Below are 24,316 nucleotides of genomic sequence, written 5' to 3'. Positions count from 1 at the left end.
CTGCCTTTCTTGGGAAAAAGAAACACCCTGCTGGATACATTTAACCTTCAATTTTGCCTCTTATAATAAGGTGGAAGGAGTCAAGCAGACTAGGACCATATGGAAATTAAGAAAGGCCTATTCTTCTCTGTGAGGGCACATTTCTCCCACTAGCTCTTTCCCAGGCTGACAATTTACTTTCTACTGGCAGTCTCTTAATGGTTTTGGAAGATACTTCATACTTTCTTACTACCAAACCCTTTGTGGGCAACATAAGATGAACCATCAGCAAAGCCTGGCTTCTATTTCTTTCTGAAGACAGAAGAGGACATCAAGATATCCTTGCTTCACATAACTATCATCATTTACTGAGTGTTCACCAGGCGCCACATGCGATACTTGGCATTTTACATACATCATCTGATGTAACTCTCCCAACAATGCTACAAGGCGTGTACTATCATCATTTGACAGGTAAAGAAACAGATACAGAGAAGACAAGCATTCGGTCAAGCTCACAGGGTTAGTAGGTGTCAGAGCTGTATGTTGAAACCACATCTGTTTCTGAAGCTCACACTATTTCCTTTGTGCCACTCTGTCTAAATTAATGGAAAGAATTCCCAGCATTTATATTGAAAAGAGTCAACAGTTTAAGGAAATGTTTAATATAAGAGAAATAAAATATTTTTTAAATGTGGATAGTTCAGTACAAATATAGATTAAAAATCAAATGTTGCACTTTATCCCCAAACTCACTGTAAAATACACTCAGACAAATACATAGACAGATAGCAGAAATACTTTTTAAGGTCAGAAGCAAAGTGAAAGTCACTCAGTTGTGTCCAACTCTTTGCGACCCCATGGACTTCAGTCTGTGGAATTCTCCAGGCCAGAATACTGGAATGGGTAGCCTTTCCCTTCTCCAGGGGAGCTTCCCAACATCAAGCCCAGGTCTCCTGCATTGTGGGTGGATTCTTTGCCAGCTGAGCTATCAGAGAAGCCCTCAACTTCAAATGCTAGGAGGTAACTGACAAGTTTAGGGATGACATGAGCATATCAGAAAGCAAATAGCTCAGGCCTGGAGGTAACAAAAAGAACCCAAAAGAACTGAGAAAGGACAACAATTTACTGAAAACCAGTGTGGCATCAAAATTCACTTATGGCTTCATTCAGTTAGAAACACGACATAAACCAGTGCAAGAAAAAATAAATACTGTAAGCAGCAGAGTTAAAGGGTATATAGAATCTGAAAAACAGATTCTTCATGTTGGCCCCAGGAGTCAAGTCACTGTTACATTAGATGATGTCATGAAAATAGGGGCTGACCATATTTAGCAACACTCACAGCAGGCAGGAATACTTCCAGACTCCCAAGACAATATCAGGAGATGTCAATCACCACTACGTGTTTTTGCACAGTACTGGGTGGACAGAGAATAACGCTGCTGTTTTAATGGGTTTATCCTGGATTGGTCCCAGCACATAAAATAAAACAATAATAATACTATAAGCCACTTTGACATGCAGATATATACCATGGTGGCGTTCTCAACTAATGCCCTCTGACTTACCACTGTCTGGGGACTTTTTGATTATTACAGTGTGTAAGGAAGGGTGTTATTGACATGTCGGTGGAGACATTCTACAATGTGCAGCAAGCCCCCACAGCTACGAATCATGCAATCCCAAATGCCTACAGTGTGGAGTTGGAGAAGCTTTGCACTAGAGGAGGCTATTGCATTTGTGACCTGAGGGAAAGCCTTGGTCACTGCCTCTTGGAGTTCTCCACTTTCCCAAACACCAACTCTCAGGGATCATCGCTGCCGGCACAGAGGTCTCTAGTAGCCTAGAATTGTGAACAAGGTAGAGATGCCATTGTTTATTTTTCTTTCCACCTGAAACAATAAAGCAGACTGTAAGGTCCGGTATCAGGTCGCCTCGGTTGTCACTGCCGTCCCTGGGGTTTTCCGACACCGACGCAGCAGGGTCCTTTGGCGCCCGGATTTGCGGGCTGGGTTTGCCCCCCCGACCCCCGCAGCAGTGTGTGCAACCGTGGTGGGAAAAGCAAAACACTTGGGTAATGAGGCGTTTTGTGTAACGTCATTTATTTAGTCTAGATGAGAAATTTTGCTCTTTAAGAACAGGAAGGCTGCGCGAATTCCCAGAAGCTGGAAATCGGGCCACAGGATACTTGTCCATTGGGGAAGTTGATCACTTTGAGTTTACTTATAACGATAAGGCAAGGGAGGGGGTGGTGGAAACCCCCGATCTGGCCGATTTTCTACTGCTGGAAACCCCTCGACCTTGGAGTGCTCCGTCCTGAAGGAGAACCGGCGCCCGCGGTAGGAACGGCACGTCGCAAGAGCTGTTTCCCGACGGGACCGTCCCGGCGTCCGGCCTCGCGTCAGGGTGAGGCGGTCTCCTTTCCCAACTCCTGAGCGCCTCTGGAAACCGCGGGCTTCAGGGGCTAGGGTGAAGAGGAAACCGGCGGGAACGGTCCCAGTGCGGTGGGGGACACCGGGCGCGCGGGATGCAGCAGGAAAAGGCGGGATTCTGCCTTTGTCTCTCCGGCCTCACCCCGGGGACCCGCCACGCGCAGCCCTCCCGCCAGACGCCCCCAGTCCTAGCAGCGTGCCCGGGAGGCCGCCCGGGGGGGCGGGGCGGGGCGCCGCGAGGCGGGGGTGGTGCACACAGGCCACACCCTTTGGGCTTTAAGAGGTACCGGCGCGGTGCGTCAGGGCGCTGTGGGGTGGGGGCGGGGTGCACAGAGGCCACGCCCACGGGGGCTTTAAAAGGTACCCGCGCTCTCCGCCGGGTTGCCAGACTCCCGCCGCGGTTTCTGCGACCTGTTCTCGAACGCTCAGCGTGGTCCTCCTTCCGATTTGAGTGAGTAACCGGAGTAAGGCGATGGGGGTGTTTCGCCGATCCTGGGGATGGAGGTCCCCCTTAGCCCCCCGGGACCCTCAGGCCGCCCTGCGGGCGCCCCCTCCCATCTCCTCTGATGTTACCATCGCGATCCCCATTTGGTACCCCCTTCATCCTCCTCACTCCTGCGCCCCGATCCCCGCCATACCCCTCCACACACCTGCCCTGGTCCCCGCGGCCGCCCGAGACCTGCTCTCGGATCCCGGGTCCCCTGGGCAGAGAAATAATGGTGCGTTATCTCCATACCGGTTTTTCCGGGAGAGAGAGGTAGGGTCGAGAGTTTCGCGTGGCTGCTAATCCGCCGTTTAGTAGTCTTGGGCCCGCTCCTCCAGTGGCGCATTCTCTCTCCGCGAAGAGGAGGGCGGAATCCGAGTCCTGGGGTCTCCTGTGCCCCGAGTGTGCTGTGCGCTGAGGACGACCTTCCCAGGGGTTGGTTCGGAGCCCTGGGGGTGAGCAGGGGGCTCCCATAGCCGGTTGAACCCAGAATGCTTCCTCTGTTGCGGTACAGAGCTCCTGGTAGCCCTGTTGTTCGGTGGCCTCTGCCCACCGAGCTCCGAACCTTAAATGTTGAAGGAACGGGAGTGAAACGTCATATCGATCTGTCCCAGCTTTTTTCGGAACTTTCTACAATTCAGGTACAAACCGGGAAAGCAAGAATGCTTGTAAATTCTGCAACAGGTTCTGAAAATCACAACCGCGGTTCCAGAACTCCACGTAGGCAGCCCCCAGGGGGGAGGGGGGAGGGGGCTTTTCTGAGTCAGGAGACACCCACGTCTGCCCCACCCCCACCTCCCAGCCTGGACTTTTGTAGAACGGTATCTGTTTAAATGGTTACTCAAAATGTTTAAGCTGCTTTATTCGCGGTCCAGAGACCAGACTTGTTTTTCATTTTCATTTTATAAATACTTTTTATTTTGGGTAATTTTTTAACTCGAGCAGTAAAAATGGCCTCTATAATTCTTAACTTTTCTAATTAACCTGTTTTAAAGCTCTACTTATAAAAATGCCAAGAATTCAAATAGGACAGCCACAGAGTTGGTTATAATTTGACTCAGATTTTCAGGAAAGAGCTGGGCAATAGATTCTAAAAGGGTAAATTTCACATACTCTATGTGTATGTGTGTGTGTGTGTGTGTGAGAGAGAGAGAGAGAGAGAGAGAGAGAGAGAGAGAGAGAAGGTTTATTGTTACTTGTAGCAAGGAAGGAGAATACTTTCCTAAAGCAGTGTCTCCCCAACAAGCAAAACTGGGGAAGTTTTAAGCTAAGGGCACATGCATATTCATGAGGGGGCTTGAGCAAAGGAGAATTCAGCATAGAATTGGGACATAGGTCAACAGAGTCCAAGCCTTAGTCTATTGAAGTTGGGGGCGAGGGGCTAGGGGCGAGGGGCGGGGAGGGGGGGCGGAGGGAGGGCGGTCAACATCATTATTTCATCTCCACCAGGGTGGGAGGGCCTTAGTTACTAGTCTCAGGACTTAATGAAACTCAGGTTCTTGATGCCTCATCTCAGAATTCACTGAGAAAGTATTAGGTAAGAAGTGGAGTATTTAGAGAGAAACACACTCCACAGACTGTCTCAGAAGGTTACAGACTGACATACTTTAAAACTGTATGTATTTAAGACATACTTTAAAAACTGCATACCAAACTAGAACAAATTTTAATAAGTCCTCTGTGGTCTCCCCCCACTATCTCATTGGTCATTGCCCTCTAAAACTGATTTCCTCTGATACTTTACCAGTATTTCTCAAGGTTCTTTCTACTCTGAATTCTAGTTTCCTTTTCTCTTTCAGAGTGAAGTTAGGTAGAGACAGGGTCTGCATCTCACGAGTCTTTGAAATTCACAGAACTTTGCTTGGGTATCTTAAACACTGTTGGACCAGAACCAGTACTGGTTAGCTGAATGAATGAATGAAAGTTTGAGTAAGATTGCAATTATAGAGAACAAAGATTTAATTGGACTCAAGCCACGTAAGTATTAGCAGCTTGGAGCTACAGTTTCTATCTTGAATTTTTTAATGGATTCCTCTAAATGTATTCACAAATACTGATTAATACTGGTATGTGCCAAATCCTGAGCTGAAAGCCATACTCTTTGGAAGTCTGTCCTGATGAAACCGCCAACTCACTTGGATCTTGAGGAAACTCTATTTTACATTAAAACAGCAAGAATGATGGCATAGAGTAAAAGTTGGCAGTAATAAAGGAAGAGCTTGAGAAACCTCAGTGCCACTGAATGTGGGGATCTGGGCCTCCAATTTTTCTTCTCTGTCAAAAATCAGGGAAATCAGATGAGCAGGATGAGCACGCCCACTGCAGGAGAGGAGGCATAGCATGGTGAGAAGGACAGGACTGACCAGTTGGGCCCAAATGCACATCCCAGCTTCAGCACCCACTGCTTTGATGACCTTAGGCAAGTTAGTTTACTCTTGGGTCTGTTACTTCATCTTATAAAATGGGTGTTGTAGCACTTACCTTGCAGGGGTTCTCAGAAGGCATGCCGTTCCTTGTACCATTCTGTACTTTGTTGAACACAGGGGTAAATGGCTATCAGCGAAAGCCTCCTCTGGGAGAGTGCTGACTTGGACAGTATTGCCTAGGCCTTGCTTGGAGGCCAGCTTTCTTCCCTTTTGCAGGTTTCCTCAACTGTGTCATTTCCTGGGCTGGTATTGCCTGGCATCCCTTGTGTTCTCTTGGATGGGGTTCCCTGCACCTGGGTTCTCGATTACTCAGGATGGTACTACCTAACTTCTTTGTGTCTTGGAACAGTTTGGCAGTCTAGTGAAGTCTCTGGACCCCTTCTTAAACTTTTTAAGTACATAAAGTACATGGTACTAAGTTCACCAATCCTCAGAATTTCAGGGACTCTGTGGACCTCGGGTTAAGAACCTTGACTTAGGGGAGTTTTCTCAAAATGGATTGTGGAGGAGCCAGGCACAAGTTCTGATTGTTGAACATTTTAATGTAAGTCTTAGAGGAAGAACCAAAAGCTGTGTATTGTAAACCATTCGCAAAGGACATCAGGTTCCTTTGTTACTCATCTCATTGTGCCAACACTGCTACTAATTGTCCTCGACTAACAAGAAGATGACACATACCATTGAATACATTTCAGCCGGATGTCTTCCCAGTAAGGTTTCATTGTGGCGTCTTTTCCAGAAGAGAAAAACAGAATCAAATCCTCACCCCTCCCACAGCAGGACAGAAAACACCCAATTTAAAAGAACTTGTTGAGAGTGTAGCATTGACATATATACGCTACCACGTATCAAACAACTAGTGGGAAGCTGCGCTATAGCACAGGGAGCTCAGCTGGGTGCTCTGTGATGACCTAGAGAGGTGGGGGGTGGGGGGGGGGAGGAGATACATCTGTCTGTATACATCTATGACTAATTCACTTTGTTCTACAGCAGAAAGTAATACAACATTGTAAACCAAGTATACTCCAATAAAAAATTTTTTTAATAAAAATACATTAATCTAAAAAAAAAAAAAAGAACTTGTGCTAATAGGCCATGTCAGTCACTACTGTTTTGTGTTGCTAGCCGTGGTTTACTTTTAGTGAAACATCAGTCAAGTAAACTCAATACAGTCTATTTAAATTTCATTGGTATTTTTAACTTGAATTGGTAATTTTTGGTTTCACAGTTATGAGCCACTTAATAATCTATACCTCAGCTTTCCCACTCATACAATGAGGATAATGATAATGATAATCCTCAGCTGTTACAAGGATTAAGTAAGTTAATATAAGTAAACTACTTAACATAAGTATAGTAAGCTTTACATTTGATTGATTTTTCTTAGTCGCATCCACAACTCTTTGTGACCCCATGGACTGTAGCCCACTAGATGCCTCTGTCCATGGAATTTTCCAGGCAAGAATACTGGGGTGGGTAGCCATTCCCTTTTCCAGGGGATATTCCCCACCCAGGGACTGAACCCGTGTTTCCTGCATCTTCTGGCAGGCGGGTTCTTTACCACCTGGGAAGCCCCAACCTTTACATAACTATTTCTAATTATTGTTACTTATCACATGGCAGACATTATTCTAAGTGCTTTACAAATATTGTCCAATCTCAAAACTGCCTTATGATGTAAATAAGCAGTATCTCCATTTTTAAAATGAGAAAATGAGCAGATCAGATAACCAACCTAAGATCTTTTGGCAAATAAACAGTAGTCTTGGCAGATCAATCTCAGTCTGACTGTATGTAAAAACCACACAAACATTAAATTGTCTGAGTAATTAAATATCTTATCGTTTGCACAGATTCTGGACAGATGGAGGTCTGGCAGACGGAGGTCAGAGTGACCAAGCTGAGAGCGTAGTTGTATTCTAATGGGTGATTTGGCAGCTTGTCTCCAAATCTGTGTCAAGGATTTTGCTGTCCTCCGAGTTGAAGACATGAGTGGCAACAAGATATAGAAGCAGTAATGAATGGTGAGGGTGAGGTGAACACAGGAGTGCTTTTAGACAGAAGGGAGGTTTCCCTCAGGAGGAGGATGGACTTGGGAGAGCATTGAGGAGTGGTAGAGTGCTTTTTGGCTGAGAGCAGCCATTTGGGTGTGAGATTAGCAGAGAGGACACTTAACTGCCAGTTGGCTGGATGAAGACACTGGGCAGAATGGAAGGCATCCCTGGGTGTAAGTTACAATTCACGCTCCAGTGATCTGAATGTTCTCCATCCTTAAATCAGACACTAGAGTTTGGGGGACAGCTTGTGGTTCTGGAGTCAGACATGAGTGGTTGAACCTAGATTTGCATCTTTGGAGGTCACTGATCTGAGCAAGTCACTTAACCCCAGAACATCTGCTAACCATATTTCAGGCCCACTGGTGCTCCTGAAGGAAAAGGAGGCCCACGTTTATGGAGCACAGGCTCTCTGCCAGGAACTTTACTAATGTTATTAATATCTTGTTAAATCCTTAACAGTCGTCCTACGAGAGACTGCTCATCCATTTCCAAGTTGTAGCTGAAGACATAAAGGCTCAGGGGATCAGGAACTTGGTTAAGATAGCAGAGCTGATCACCGACTTTCAGGCTTACAAGTGTCTGATTCTGAGTCCCACACTTTCTCTTCCTCCAGGAATGACGTAGAGGCAGCATGTGCACTGCAATTTCTATGGCCGACATAAAATAATAATCTTGAATTCAGAACCTTGACTGATCTCTGGAATCTTTTTTCAACATAGTTGCAGGAACCCGTATCAGTGAACAAGATGAAACTATCCTGGCATCCCTCTATCAGCAGACTTCCCAAACCCCTTCTGCGTGTGTCTGGGCTTTGGGTTATGTTATTTTGCTGTTACTTGTTTATATACCTCTACCACCAAAGTAGAACTCCCTGAGAAACTGGCACTCTCCCTTTACCCTTCTATCCTCTGCTCCCGACCCAGGATACAGCTTGTAAGATGCTGAGTTAATAGGTCTGCAGGAGAGCTGCATAAACAGTGCAGCGTTAGTCTTTATCAGCTGCTCCTGTGCTGCCAGAATTACTCGAGATTCAGAAATGAAGTCAGGAGTTAACTGGATGAGGGAGGGAAGTCAGTTTTCCTGATGTTTTAGAGGGATTAGGGGTGTAATGAAGGAATGGATGGACTCTGAGATGGGTAGGAGATGAGTATTGATAACAAAGACTGAACATGACTAAATACCGATGGTAAAGGCTACCAGTGATTAGATGCTGACTAGAAGGACATTTTCTCATCTGATTCTCTTAACAACTCTATATGAAAGGCACTGCTGTCCTCCTTTTGCACATGAGGGAAGTGAGACTGTTGACTCCAAAATCCATTTTCTTAGTTCACCCTGAGGCTGAGCTCTCCTGAAGCCCAGCTTGAGGATCTGGCCTTGGTAGAAGGAGCCCATCACTCAGATGCAGTCTCACTCAGATAAGGGATGTAGACTAATAAGAAGGTAGTTTGGGTCGAAGAAGAAAATTTTAGAATGGGCATTCATACATGAATGCTCGTGAAGCTTAATTTCCAATTATTTACAGCTCTCAAACTCTGGCCTCTTTAAAAACCACTGTGTTTGGGGACAGTTACATATTCTTTAACAAGTGACCCTGTCTGGATGTGGCTCAAAATGAAACTGGTTTATAGTAGATTGTCCTCTTGGGAAGTTATTATAGTATGATAACAAAGATTCTAGTATAATAACAAAGACCTGCATGTAGTCGTAAAATGGCAGATCTTCTGGAAGCATTTAGAATCTAGGTTTATGAACAATTCACTCGGCATCAGAGCAATTAACTTAAATTGCAAGTGGTGACATGGAGACTTGAAATTCATGGGTTTGCGTCATTCAGATCCTAAAATAAGGCAGTTAGCGCAGCACAGGTGGGGAGAATGATGCCTCTGGCCACTGGCTATCTAGAGAATGAGCTAACTTTACCACAAGGTGACTCAGATTTAGACAGTAAGTTTCTTCTTGGGCTAAGTCTTATGGGTTCTGGGTGTGGTGCCTTTAGACTAGCGAGAAGCAGCAAAGAGAAACTGCACATAGGTATTTGGATGAAGATCAAGTTTTTTTCATCCAGCACAGTGGATAAATCCTAGTGCTGGAACTCTTTCTGGTAATGAGAACCAAAGAACAAGATGAAAAACCGGAATTAGCCCCAGTGTGGCCTCTTTTGCAAGGTGTGTGTAACGTGGGATTTTCTTACCATTCTGTAAATTAATGCACAGGATCAGGGAAAGGCATGCAGACTGCTCAGTGCAAATCCAGTCTGCTGTGATTAATGTCAGCTGTTGTGGAGCAGTGCAGCCGGGAGCTTGTAGGAAAAATGAAGCTTTGCGTCTGTGTGTGTTTTAATATATGCATAGCAGTGCCAAGAGTGACAGGAATGGAAGATGGTCCCATTCCCTCTGCCAGATTTAGCAAATGTGCAGAGGGGTACACCCAAAGGTGTAAATTCAAACTTAATTTCATAGTCCCCACGAGTGCCAACTGCCATTTACTTGTGGTGCATTGTAACGTCCCAGAAGGTTTATGAGTGACTGATCAGGTGACTTTTCTTTACGGCTGTTGCTCTGAGCTGTGTCCTATGGGTCCTGGTCAGGGGGTTTCCTCTAGGAAGACTCCTGGCAGGGTGGACAGTATGAGATGCTCCCCCATCCTCAAGCTGCCAGTTACTGGATATCTGCCAAGAAAAAAATTTATGTATTTGTGTTTTATCTTCACAATATCTCTGTGAGGTAGAGGGTTACCTTCCCCCCTTCTTTTGCAGATAAGAAAGCCAAAGATTGCACAACCATTATAATAGTGAAATTAACCCAGGTCTGTCTAAATCAATGTTTTCCTTCATCTCTCCCTTCCTTCTTTGCCCTCCTTCTTTCCTTCCATTACAAAATATTTCAGATATACGAAACAGAGAATAACATAAGATACACCCAGCTACCCACTATCCAGCTTAACCAATAAACATAAATCCAGCTGGCTCTCTCTGAGGATGCCCTATTAGCCTGGCCCACAGGGAGCATTATTCAGAAACCCTGAGCAAAGCCTTTAAGCTGAGTGCAATTTTTAAAAAGTTAATGATTTGGAAATTGTGCTGAGAATCCAAGAATGTGACGGAGAAAAGTAGGGCAGTGCTACCGCTGTCTTCAAAAGATCGAATCGGGAAGTGTACAAACAAATTGAAAACGGAAAGATTCTTTTAAAACAATAGAAATTATGTATTTTAACATATGCCAAATACTCTGGTAGATGATGTGGGGGGAAGACAGAACTGTGATCCCCACCCCCAAAGGAAGAAGTTCTTAAAATGCTAAGCTGAATAGCTATTGGATAGGTATTTCCCCAAAAGATGACTACTTACCTTTGACTGGCATGGTGTGTACAGCAGGAATCAGACTTGACTTATAAGAAGTGAATTTATATAACCCTGAATTGCATAAGAAAAGGGAGGATATTCTTCCTTTTTTAAAAGTCCCGAGTTGCTCTACAGCAGAGAGAAACATAGAGTGACAAGTTAGTTTTGATGTATTTTTAGATGCTGTTCAAAGAAAACCCAGGACAGTGTTAGTCTTGATAGAAGTCTAGCTCCTGACAGGTGATTGCTCCAAAGTAAATATGATACACATTGGTGGTACCAGAGAAGGGCCTTGCCAATAATGTATTTTAAAAGCCAGCTAGGCTGTTGATGTTTGGGATCCGATTTTAAGTCACTACAGCATCATTACCTACAAGTCTGGCTTTGGTGTTTGGATACCTCAGAATCATGGGGTTACTTCCAGCAGATGTCTGTTGTATCTGTGAGCATTCCAGAACACAGGTAACTTTGGAGCCATGGGGCAAGGTCATTACATTAACTCTGCTCCAAGCTCAAGCCAGGGAGGGCTGTTGGAGCCAAGCTCTGTGTCAAGTTCTGCAGTCGGGCTCAGGTTTCACTGTGGATTTAAACAACGGAGCATCTGTCTGCAGGGACGGGAATGAGAATTTATGCAACTACTAAAGGACAGAAGGAAATGGCACCCCACTCCAGTACTCTTGCCCGGAAACTCCCATGGACAGAGGAGCCTGGTAGGCTGCAGTCCATGGGGTCGCAAAGAGTTGGACACGGGACACGACTGAGCAACTTCACTTTTCAGTTTCATGCATTGGAGAAGGAAATGGCAACCCACTCCAGTGTTCTTGCCTGGAGAATCCCAGGGACGGGGGAGCCTGGTGGGCTGCCGTCTATGGGGTCGCACAGAGTCGGACACGACTGAAGCGACTTAGCAGCAAAGGACAGCATGCAGATATATCCCATTGGTGCTGGGTATCGATCCTATACGATGCCTTCACAGGAGCCTGGTAACATGTGTGGACCCCAGGAATTAATCTCTTCCTGTCTGAACAAGGGAAATAGGCTTTCTGCAAGTTGAGGCCAACAGACAGTGATAACTGGTCCCATCAGTCAGGCCTTGGTGTGTCTCTTTGTGTGTTGCTGCTGCTGTTTATTTCTGAGACCAGGGGCTCTATCTCCCAAAGGGAATTTATTGGCTCATATAACTGAAGAGCACGGGATACAACAAGGTGAAGCTGAAAAGCATCTAGTTTCTCTGTTTTCCTCTATGCTGGCTTCATTCTTAAGTTTTCTTGCAGACAGCTGCTAGCAACGCCCCTCCTGCATTCGCCCAGTTAGTTGTAAACCAAAGACCAGGTTTCACTTCCATTGAACTGGCCTGGGGTCCTGTGCCTGGTCCTAAACCAGTCATCACAGGGGATGCAGTGATCTGACCGGTATGACGAGTCGCATGTCCAACCCTGGAGTGGAGGGTAGAGTCAAACCCCTCTAACCCAGGGCTTCTCAAACCGTCTGTGATAAAGGACCATTCTCTTTAATTTCCAAATAGAGACTGACTGTCTGTCCTCTGTCCAACAAGATGAGTCCACTGGCCGTGCTCTTGATTGTTGTGGCATAAAACTGCGGAAAGGTTTCTAAATGCTTACCTGCATGTTGTCTTGAATTGGTAGCAAGCACCGTGGACTGTCTCCAGGAAACTGCATTTAGTAAGTCTCTTAAACCACATGTGCCAAGAAAGAGATGGCTGCTTCCCTGGAGAGAATCTGAGGAAAGTATTCCCAGAAGAGGGGTCAGAGAAGGCTGGGTACCAGCAGGGTGCCCAACACGGTGATTAATTCTGTCAGGCTTTCTTGTGGAAAGACCTCACCTCAGTGTTCAGGAAGCCTTGCGTTCTGGATGGTCTAAATGGTGTAGGATGGTAAGTGGGATGGGAATTTTCTCCATCCTCCTTTTTAATCTTAAGACTGAAGGTTCTTCAGTGTTTTGCTTAAGAAGCTGTCCCTGTCCCTTCTTTTTCTGGCCAGATTTGAGTTAGTCAGGATGTCCCAGCTTTCTTAGCCAGCTGTGAACACTTCGTACCGAGGCCAGCCGCTCATCCAAGGGGACGCAACAGACAAGGGCTGCAAACGCCACTGACTGAAGGGAAGTCTGGAAATGACGGTGGAAGCCAAAGGGATCCTGGTACTGTGTTTTTAGATACTGTGTTGTAGGTACTGCAGGGCTGACATAACATGCTGTCTTTACAGGACAACTGTAACTGGCAAAGGCAGTCGAGCAGGTTGGCCATTCAGAACTAGGCATTTTAAACTGGGTCCAAGCAGACCAAGTCATTGAGAGAGACGAGAACACGCCGCCCTACATCATAGCGGGACAGCCAAGGATTTCAGCTTCCAGCTGCTCTGCCACAAGTCACACTGCGTGTGTGCTCAGTTGCTCAGTCGTGTCTCACTCTGTGCGACGCTGCCATGCTCCTCTGTCCATGGGACTGCCCAGGCAAGAATACTGGAGTGGGTTACCATTTCCTCCCCCGGGGGATCTTCCTGACCCAGGGATCGAACCCAGGTCTCCGGAGTCTCTTGCTTTGGCAGGTGGATTCTTTACCACTGAGTCGCCTGGGAAGCACCATCAGGCCACACTACTTAGGAGGTTTTTCTGACACACTCAACGAGAATTCACTTCACCAGGAAGGGGACTGGCAACATATTTTGTATGGACGGACAGACCCATCAGAAAGGGATAGCCAGCTGTTGGCTGGACCGGAGGACACTGGATTAGTGAGGCACAGAAGCTTATATGGTCGCCATCTGGATGGAGATCTGTTGTGGTTACAGCCGGGCTCCACCCACGCAGTTGTGCTAGTCAGATAAACAACTGTTTATGCTGTGAACTCCCGTAACTTTACAGAAGATACACAAATTCAGCACTTGCTTCCTCCCTAGAAAGTGTGTCATAGTTTGTGTATGTTAAATGGTTAAGAGTTTGGCAGTGTTACAATGAAGTAAACATGTAACAAAAAGCTCTGCCCTTCAGCTGAGTTTTCAAACAGTTCATTACAGCTGGCTGCGCTGGTGGGGTGTTTGCCTTTCCGCTCCCTACACTGCTTTCTTAAAGCCTGTGGATGCGGGTGGCGGTTTGTTTTGTGCCTGGCGACCTGCACTGATGTATTGTCCTTTGTCCTGTAGCAGGAAAAAAACCTGTTTGTGACAACCCCGTTTCCTAGTGAAAGAGCTATAATTTGGGAGGCAAGATGAGGTTATGTGGAGGACCCGCCCGTCTTTGAAAGGTGTGGTCGGGGCAGGTTATAGAGAAATGAACGCTGTCCCCCGGGTCTAAACAGCCCTCCGGGGAACCTGTGCGGCGTCTCGTCGGGTAGGGGCCCGTCCTAACGATGCTCTCTTCCGCAGGATGCCTGTCTGGGGAGGTGGCAACAAGTGCGGGGCCTGTGGGAGGACCGTGTACCACGCCGAGGAGGTGCAGTGTGACGGCCGGAGCTTCCACCGCTGCTGCTTCCTGTGCAGTGAGTCTCCCTGAGCTCGGACTCGCGTGTGGGAGCTTCCATTCACCTACTTCAGGAAGAGGCTGCTTCTGTTAACAAAGCTGACACCAGCAGTCCCAGTGGTTTCTGCCTGTCTGTCCTCCTGGACAGTGCATGCGCCCAGCCTCCCAGCAAGGACAGCGAGCCAGACACTCAGCCTGCGTCCCCACAGCACTTCCCCTCCACTCGGCTCCCATGCACGTTATCAGTTATCACGTCTGTCTCCCCTGCCACACCCAGAGCGCGCGGGTGTCTGTGGTTTGGCGTCCAGCACAGTCCCTGGCGCATCCCGGGGCTTGGCTCCAATCCCCGGATGAACGGCTCACTCCCTGTCCGCTCCGGCTTTCTCGTCCTGGCCGACCTCCTCCTCTTTGAAACCTACTGGCGGGTTTCTCAGCATGTCAGTCGTTGAAATTCACATGTCTAGAAGCTCAGATCCTGACTTCTCTGATAGTGAATATATACAGTTCTCTCTTGTTAATGATGTCCTAAATTTGAGGGAAAGGAACTAAGGAAATGAGAATACCATAGAATCTGTGGGGAATTCCTGTTGTTTCTGGATGGAGAATGAGCAGAGTGTCTGATGAAGACAGGAAGTAGCCCATGAAACAGCACATGCCCAGCTGCTCCATGGAGGAGCAGTACCTGATAAGGAGAGAAAGAGGATAGGAGAGAAGCCCCCCACCCGCCACGCTGCAGACTCCTTCTGAGGACCACCAAGTCTTCAGTCTTAAAACGGGAGAGTAGCTGCTTCAGAAAACTCAACGTTAATCAGCTTGACTCAAATGACAAATTTTCTTTAATGAAGGATTTGTCACATGAGGAACCCTCCCATCCGTGCAGCTTGTCTGCCATCTCTAGAGTACCGTGCAGTGAAAACTACTGTTAGGAGTTCTGTATGTTTTTTAAAAAAAATTAGTTACACTAAGGAATAAGGAATAATCAGAAAGAACTTCCCTCACAAATTTTAGTCATCCTTTTCCTTCTAGGCACCAACACTGAAGGCATCTGGACCTTTTTATACAGCAACTGCTTTGCAGGCAGTCAGAGACAGACGAGAGAGTTGCAGCTACACAGAATACAAACAGCATATGAGTGTGTGCTCTGTGCGCCTCCATAGCAGCTCGCATTCCTCAGATTTGGTTTAACCATTTCGTCTCTTAGAAGTTAATTTTCTTTTAAAGGAATCTAATTTTTCCATAGCTTCGTACCAAGAGAGTGTAAGAACAAAGAGGAAATGCAAATACTTGAAAAATTGTTCTTAGTTTCCTCTAGGTTAAGCCATGATGTCTGCACCATAATCAAGCCAGTGTTTATTAAATGTCAAGGTCATCACTGGTCATTTTTATTACTCTTTCCTAATATTTGCCTCTGCTGACTAAAGCCTTTTAAGGAAATAATTTAGAGTAGTTTATAGACCTAGAATTTTACTGCATAGAATGCAGATGAGGCCTTAGGGGGAGGGGCTGGTTCTCCAGTAAAAATTTCATATACTTAAACTTGTTCTGGTTCATACATACGTGTTTAAAGTTTTTTTCTGTGTATTCTGTGAAGGGTGTTTGTTCTTTAGCAGTGTACAATTTTAGGTTCACTCTGTCTTTAGGCAGACATATGTATGTCAGTACTTGAGCCTCAGCATCAAGGTTCAAAGGTGATGATAGCATTCTGTTCTACCAGAGAAGACTTCAGTCTAAGAGAACAGAAACTTCACCATCCAGCTCTGCCCTGAAGCAGCCAGCTGGCCACGTCTCCCTGCCCCTCTGTCTCTCCTCTTTCCATCTCTTCTTTAAAGGGGGGGACCCCCTCCTCTATCGCACTAGGGCGGGCTTTCCTGCTGCCCAGCTGTGCTACCAGTGAGCTTTCTCACAGTTTGTTTTTTTTCTCCAGCTTAATTGCAGTTTTAGAAAGTGAAATAATGTCTGGATAAAACTTGATGACATTTGGCAGTTTTATGAAGTGGGATACGTGGAAATGTCTTGTGGTTAAGAAATCCATCAAGAAAGAATGTGTTCCCCTCTGGGACTGAAGGGAGACTTGAAACCACTTGACGATTTTCAGACGTTACTTATCACTGCTGGAGAAGCTGGTGGTGAGATGCGAGAAGACTGTTTTTTCCCTTCCAGACTAGTGATGAAAACTAGAATTCTGGATTTAAAACTGTTTTCATCCCAGGAGGTGCTTTTCGGGGAGGAGAAGCTGCAGAGGCAGCCCCTCCCCCCTGTCAAGGCACTCCTGCCCTTTTGTTCTTTAACAATACTTGGATGAAGGGGATGAAAAGACTGAGTGTTGAGGGCTAGGAGCAAAGGCCTAGGCACAAAGCGCTAGCTCTGGTGCTTTTGTGCACGAATCACAGTCACCTCTGAAACCTCTCTCCCTCCTGCCTGGGAGGCAGATCCTACCACAAAGTTTGAGGCTTCAGGATGTTAACATTCTAATGTATTTCTAATGCAAACCATCATATAGGTGGAGGAAGGCAGATCGTTCTCACAGATAACTGAGCAGTCCAGACGCCGTCGGAGAATAAAGCAGGAATGAGAGCCTGTGCCTTTCCCTTTTCTAAGTTTTGTGTCAGCCCTATCATTGTTCTAAGGAAAAAGGCATTTGGGGCACATTTTTTAAGTCTAACTTTTTCCCCCTCAGTGGTTTGCAGGAAGAATTTAGATAGTACAACAGTGGCAATTCATGATGAAGAAATCTACTGCAAATCCTGCTACGGAAAGAAGTACGGGCCAAAAGGCTACGGGTACGGCCAGGGCGCAGGCACCCTCAACATGGACCGGGGCGAGAGGTTGGGCATCAAGCCCGAGAGGTGAGTCAGGCCTCTGACCGGCAGGGAGGAGGAGTGGCCATTCATGTGGCTTGATGAGCAGCGGAACCTGGGTGTTTCCAGGTTTTTAGCTTGAAATAATCAAAGACAATGACTCAGATTTACTGCTGTTCTTTAAGCTTGAAATAATGGACAGTTTTGGACCTGGCAAAGCTCTTATTAATTATTCTAGTGATGTGCAGTCCCGGTTTATAGCATTCTGAGCTGTATCAAGGAGTCATGATATTCTCAAAAGTGCTACTTTCACAGCGCTTCAAAGATGTCAGATGTAGTGTCGGAATCAGAAGATGCGTTTCTCCTGTGCAGTTACGCAGTCGGCGACGATTCCTCAGTCACTCCCTCCATGCCAGAATGCTTCCTCACCAAGAAGTGACTTTTCTTTAGCTTACTTAAAACTGGAAATTATTTCCCGTGTTTGATTCTATGAGATGAGTTGCTATTAAAGGTGTCAGTACCCAAGTAAGCCAAGTGCTAATAAATCTGCTAAATTTTAGTGATACATGTTGAGACTAATTTCTTCACATAAAACTTATTCCTATTGTTGACCCAATAATTCCCTCATTTGAACTTCGTATTTTTCACATCCACTTTTATACTGAAGAAGCCAAAAGTGGTGTAATAATCCTGTAAGATGGCCTTTCCCTTGGACAAGGCCATTAATTGTGCCCTTACTCTAGACTGGACACGATGCAATAATATATGGTAACTCATATACTTCTCACAGTCCTATAAAGTAGGGCTTCCCATCTTAGGAACAAAGTAAGACAGAATTAAGTGATTTGCCTACAGTCACACTGCTAGTTAACTGTAGAGCCTGGAACAGTGTAACTCCAAAGCTTATACTCTTAAGCACAAGGCATTATGGTATGCCTGAAATAATGTCTGCTGAACATGTATGTTCATTCTGTATAATCTTCATAGTAACTCTGAGTTTAGATACTTTGTCCCTGTTTTATAGACAGGGCACTAAGGCTCAGTTCACACAGATAAGTAGCAGAGCCAGGATTTGAACATTTGTCCTCTTGGCCCCAAACCTGTGCTCCTTTCTGCATCGAAGCCCACCTCTCTCTCGTTTCTTCTGCTCTCTGAGCCATGGTGCCTTGCTGGGCGTCAGCTGTACCAGGACTGACTCATTCACTGCTGCATGCCGTCACTTGCAGGAAGGCCAGCTTACCTCTGACTTCGTTAATGTTCACTGTTCTTGTTCTGCTCTTTTCCAACTTGTTAAAATCCATTCTTGTTCCCCAAGATTTTATTTCAAGCACAGATCTGTCCAGCTTCCCCCTAAACAGAGCTCATCCATGACCCCAGAGTGAGTCAGTGACTGTGGCCATAGTGGTAAAGCCACAAGGACCAGTGGCCCCTCCCTCCTCTGTGTCTGCTCTTCCCACGTCCTCCAGTAACTGGCCAATGTTCCAAGCTGGCCTGTGTGATCTGTGCCCTCCCCTCTTCCCTGTGTTAGCCTGGCCCTGTGCCATGCATCCAGCAGGACTAGGTGTAGGCTTTCCTTTTCTGGAAGCCTCTCTCAGTGACTGCACTCTGGGAGCACCTGTGGTCTGGAAGGCCCCCATGTGGTCAGCGCAACAGGTGTGGGGCACACACAGCTCCGGGAGAATTTCTTGACGAGGCAGCACTTGGGGCAGGGACATCTTCATTGGGCAGACCTGGATTTTTTTAGTTCAGGCTCACCAATTTACTAATACTCTAGCCCTTCAGCAGGTTATTCAACACATAAGCCCATGTTTCCTCATCTGACATTCAAGGTAACAATTAACCATACCTGAGGTTGTTAGTTCCCTGGTGACTCAGATGGTAAAAGAAGAAGCCAAAACTGCATGCAATGTGGGAGACCCAGGTTTGATCCCTGAGTCAGGAAGATCCCCTGGAGAAGGGCATGGCAACCCAGTCCAGTATTCTTGCCTGGAGAATCCCATGGACAGAGGTGGGTCGCAGTCCATGGGGTTGCAAAGAGTCAGACATGACTAAGCGACTTTCCCTTCCGAGGTTGTTGGAAGGAAGGTGGAAGATAATCCACGTCAAGTTCTTCTCAGTAGGACTGGCAGATCTGGAAATTTTTCTTGGAGAACACGTAACTACAAGTGTTGGATACAGTGAATAGCTTTTAAAGATCACAAAGTAGGTGGGGGTGTCCTTTGGTATCTGCAGGGGGTTGGTTCCAGCACCCTTACAGATCCCAAGACCCGAGAACGCTCAGATTTTACACAAAAAGGTGTAGTATTTGCATGTCGCCCACACATCCTCCCAGGTACCTTTAAGTCACCTCTGGATGACTCCCAAGACCTATTACAATGTAAGTGCTATGTAAATAGTTGCTGCTATGTGGTAAATTCAGGTTTTACTTTTTGGAACTTCCTGGAATTTTTTTTCTTGAATATTTTCAGTCTGAGGCTGCATCAGTCTGTGGATGCACAACTTGTGGATAAAGAGGGCTGACTATATATATATATATACATACAGTGGGTGGTGGAGTTTTAAAAATATGCCCATTTACAGACAGTTCAATCCTGTGAATTAGTACTGTGAATTGGTATTTGTTGCTTAGAATAAAATTTCCAGTGGCCACATCAAACATGATTCAAGAAATTCTGTGCATGAAACAATTTGCTGCTGCTGCTGCTAAGTCGCTTCAGTCGTGTCCAACTCTGTGCGACCCCATAGACAGCAGCCCACCAGGCTCCCCCATCCCTGGGATTCTCCAGGCAAGAACACTGGAGTGGGTTGCCATTTCCTTCTCCAATGCATGAAAGTGAAAAGTGAAAGTGAAGTTGCTCAGTCGTGTCCGACTCTTAGCGACCCCATGGAGTGCAGCCCACCAGGCTCCTCTGTCCATGGGATTTTCCAGGCAAGAGTACTGGAGTGGGGTGCCATTGCCTTCTCCGATGAAACAATTTAGGTGGGTGGAAATGTAGGAAACTTGGAGATGAAGATATTAACAATACATGTGAAGTTTGAATAAACTGTCTTATGAAAAGGCGGTATTTCTCAATAAACATTTCATTTAAAATATAAACATAAGTTAATAAAATATAACTAGGACAAGATTGTTTTCCTACGTGGAAAAACTGACACTTAGCTACCCTTTGCTGAATGCTAACTATTGTCTTATCTGCTATTTATACTTTCCCCCAATATATTGGGGAATTAAATAATCCATAAAACATACTTAATTTTCATAATTCTGCCTATATGCAGAAACTTGACTGCTTAAACTACCACTGATTTTTTTCTATTTTTTGTGAAGAAGCTAGTTGTTAATTCCAATGTCATATGAACAATAATAATAATATGAATGTGGGGTGCACATACATGCTATGGTAGGTAGCTTAAGTGTTTAGTGCTGAGGATTCCATGAATTCTGATGAGTTTAGACTCAGAGGGACAGATACTTACGTCTGGAGCCTTGTCTGACTTTTGGTAACGATAATGAGCCTATAAATAGACGGCTAGCCCCTGGGATTTCCTTCTTGCCCTGTCCTGGCCTGTGGAGGCCTCCAGCCAAGGACAGTAGAGCAGTTACATTCGAGTTCTGTTGTGTCTGCCTTGTGGCTTCTGAGAGCCTTTTGGGAAATCTTACCTAGTTCCTTTCTTCCCCCTTCCACAAGTGTTCAACCTCACAGGCCGACAACAAATCCAAACACTTCTAAATTTGCTCAGAAATATGGAGGTGCTGAGAAGTGTTCCAGATGTGGGGATTCCGTATACGCTGCCGAGAAGATCATTGGAGCTGGAAAGGTGAGGTGCTGTCTAGAGTCAGTAAGCCCGCTCTCTGCTCCCTCTCTCCCCCAGGTCCCTTCAAGGCCCACTCAGGCACTCTGCCTTATAAATAAATGCCTTGAACTAAACTTTTTCTTAATCAAATTTCCATCTGAATCATTAATTTTTTGAAGTGATCCCCTTGTTTGACAGATCACATCCATGTTTAACAGAAACTTGTTTTTATGGGGGGGCACTTATGAAGGTGTTAACGAATAAAACAAGACTTTTAACACACCTGGACTGCACAGGTTTTTCAGTGTGGTGAAAGGGAAAAAACAAGAAAGGAAGCATCAGGGCACCTGATGCTAATGCAGTTTGGAAGAGTTGCTCGAGCACATCTCCTCTCTAAGCTGCTGTGTTCTCAACCACGGAGGAGGTGGTCTTTACAGGGAGCCCACTGTGCCTGCAGCCAGCCTTCGGACAGCTCTTAGGGAAATGGCCCTTCTGTGGCACAGCTCCCGCTCCGTGTCTTCTGTGGATGAAGTTTGAACTGAGCACCTCTGCAGGCAGCCGAGCATGTGGAGAGTCTGGTCTTAGCCTGGCTGGGGCTCACCCACAGCAGTCAGGAGCCCATGTGGGGTTGATCTTCCAGCACCTAAACTTACTCATTCTTCTCTTCCAGCCCTGGCACAAAAACTGTTTCCGATGTGCTAAGTGCGGGAAGAGTCTTGAGTCAACAACTCTGACTGAGAAAGAAGGTGAAATCTATTGTAAAGGTATAATTTAACTTCAGTTACTGCTGTCCATATGAATATCCTGTACTGGCTATTAGTGAAGGAAATGTCACCAGCAGGGGGGAAATACTTTAAAAGTGGGGAAAAGGTGGGCATAGTGCCACTGGGAATTTGAAAAGATCTAGGGATGCTTACAGAGAACAGAAAACCACAGAACATTCTTGAGGACACGGCCATTAAAAACGCCTCTACATAAACAGCAGTCTTCTTTCAACTTAAATGTTTTAAGCAAAACATATGAATATATGAAGGTAATAGACAAATATATAACTAGTCTGGTCCCAACTTGCAACTCAGTTGCGACTATGAGCTGAATCCTAGCGAACTAGAACACTCAGACTTAAATTTGCAGCTTTAAGATAGTTACTGTAAGGCAGAGCCAGCAGGTTTTTATAATTTACAGAGGTTTGTTGATACATGGGTCTTAAGCAGTGCTAGCAAAGCAGAGACAACAGCCCACCAGGCTCCCTTGTCCCTCGGATTCTCCACTCCAGTGTTCTTGCCTGAGTCGCACAGTTGGACACGACTGAAGCGACTTAGCAGCAGCAGCAAAGCTTAATGGACTTGCACTAATTCTTCCCTTTTCTTTTTGTAGGATGCTACGCGAAGAACTTTGGGCCCAAGGGATTTGGCTACGGCCAAGGAGCAGGGGCCCTTGTTCATGCTCAGTAGAGGTGCAAACCCAGAACCAAGAAAGATCACACACTGAGAATCTCTACACAATCTAGGCACAGATAATCTAATACTAAACTACTGTGAAATTCTGCAGTACTGAAGTACTGTATGTTGCCCTGTACTTGGATAGGCTGGCTGACTAGTAGGAAGACAGCACTGTATCTTTTTGCTTTTATTCATCAGTATTTCAAGAACTATTTCTTTTACATTTTAAATAAAACTCCAGCTTGATTTGGGTATTCAGTGTCTTTCAGTTAACCTTTTGGAGGACTGCTGTGATGCTGGCTAGTGTAAAACTAACCAGTGGGTCCCCACCTGCATTTTTATTGGTTAACAAGCATCTACCTACCCCATTACGTGGCTGACTCACCAGGTTAATCTCTGCGTTACAGCTGTTGGAAAGGATGGCTCTCCAAGCGGCAAGTGTGCCCGAAGTGAGGGTTGCTAGGCAACAGGCCCACCATGCCCGCGCCTCAGAGCTGGCGTTTAGCAGTGCAGAACCCCTGCCTGCCCGCCCCCTCAAGCTCAGGGGGCGCACTTCTGCTGCTGGATGCAATCTCCTAAAACATGGCTCCTAGACAACCTGCACCAGTCACCGGAGAGTATCAGAAGGCAGGTTCCGAGGGCCCACAGCAGCAGAACCTCCAGGAGTGAGGCCACAGAAGCCCTTCTGAACAAGCTTCTCAGAAAGGCACACTGACCCAGCGAGGGCACACTGTTAAACAAAACACTTAAAAATTCTTTGGATTTATCTAGGTAATTACAAATAGCTACCTATAGACAACTACAGAATCTGAGGCTTAGTGTGACTTTTTTTTAAGACTCCCCACTCTCATCTGATAGATGGTGAATTACTAATCCACGAAATGGGCGATTATCTTGCAAATTTCAGTTCTGCAAAATCAGCAAAGAATGTTACATTGTCCTGGCACATTCAGCTGGCTCAAGGAGAAAACGAATATTAGACTATATGTGGTATATTTTCATTATTTCTCCAGAAACTTTTAGTTCATTATCAAAGACTCAATCAACCCTTTATTTTTCAGCAGCAGGGTGTGAAATTGTTCTGTAATGTGTAATTATAAAATTGAACCAGCCTAGTGTGTGAATATATCTTAATCTTACATAACCTCAAGAAAAGGGAAAAAGTCAGAAACTTACTGGGAAAAGGCTAGTTGAGGATGTACCAGGTGAAAACAACTCATGATTATTTACATCACAGCCTTGAACACTTTGCATGTTCCATAAGTTAGGTTTCACTGTGAGAAAGGGGACAGCGGGCTGGGGAAGTTAATTAACAATAAGGGACAGATTTCCCTGGTGGTCCAGTGGTTAAGAACCTGCTCGCCAGTGCAGGGAACATGGGTTTGATCCCTGGTCTGGGAAAATTCCACATGCCTCAGGACAACTAGGCCCATGTACCACGACTACTGAGCCTGTACTCTAAAAGCCTGCGTGTTCAACTGCTAAAGCCTGCTTGTCTAGAGCCTGTGCTCTGCAACAAGTAGTCCCTGCTTGCCACAACTAGAGAAAGTCTGCACAGCAACAAGACCCAGCACAGCCAAAAAGAAATAAGTAAAAATCGAAACAATAAAGGATATAGGATTATGAAGACTTATGTAATAAATTGAAATTCTGTGGCAGTTTCAAATGTGTACAAATTCTTTTGACAGCTGGATCAAAAGATGGGAGTCTAATTAATTACCCAACTTTAGTGACTCCTTTTTAACAGTATATATAATGGACCAGACTAGGCTAGAAAAGACAACACAGCTGCCTGCCTCTTTCTCTTGAGATGCTTACTCTTGGCAGGGAGGCCACGTGTAGCTGTTACAGCCATAACCTCAGCTAAGATCTCCCTCGTCAGACAGTATCACCAACAGCCTGCAGACTGTTCCAGTGCCCAGTTTTTTGAACCATCCCTGTGGATACCAACTGGTGCAAAGTGAGTTATTCCTGTTGAGTTCTGACTAAATTGCAGATCTGTGAACAAAAGTGCCTTTTTAAGCCACTAAACGTTTCGGTGCTAGAGATGATCAGAATTTAACCACAGAACCAACATTCCCAA

General features: G+C 45.7%; 1 protein-coding gene across 1 annotated transcript; it reads left to right on the top strand.

The window, feature by feature from the left end:
- The first annotated feature begins 2,797 nt into the window (after window positions 1–2,797).
- Window positions 2,798–22,477, top strand: CSRP2 (cysteine and glycine rich protein 2). Its single transcript, NM_001038183.1, is given in 6 exon segments — window positions 2,798–2,865; window positions 14,105–14,217; window positions 16,876–17,044; window positions 20,686–20,815; window positions 21,462–21,555; window positions 22,169–22,477. Coding segments are annotated over 5 exon segments (582 nt in total). The 5' UTR covers window positions 2,798–2,865; window position 14,105; the 3' UTR covers window positions 22,246–22,477.
- The last annotated feature ends 1,839 nt before the right edge of the window (window positions 22,478–24,316 follow it).

The sequence above is a fragment of the Bos taurus genome, chromosome 5 (genome assembly GCF_002263795.3).
Source record: "Bos taurus isolate L1 Dominette 01449 registration number 42190680 breed Hereford chromosome 5, ARS-UCD2.0, whole genome shotgun sequence".
NCBI lineage: Eukaryota > Metazoa > Chordata > Mammalia > Artiodactyla > Bovidae > Bos > Bos taurus.
The sequence above is the reverse complement of the archived record's forward strand: the minus strand, read 5'-3'. Positions and strand labels throughout refer to the sequence as shown.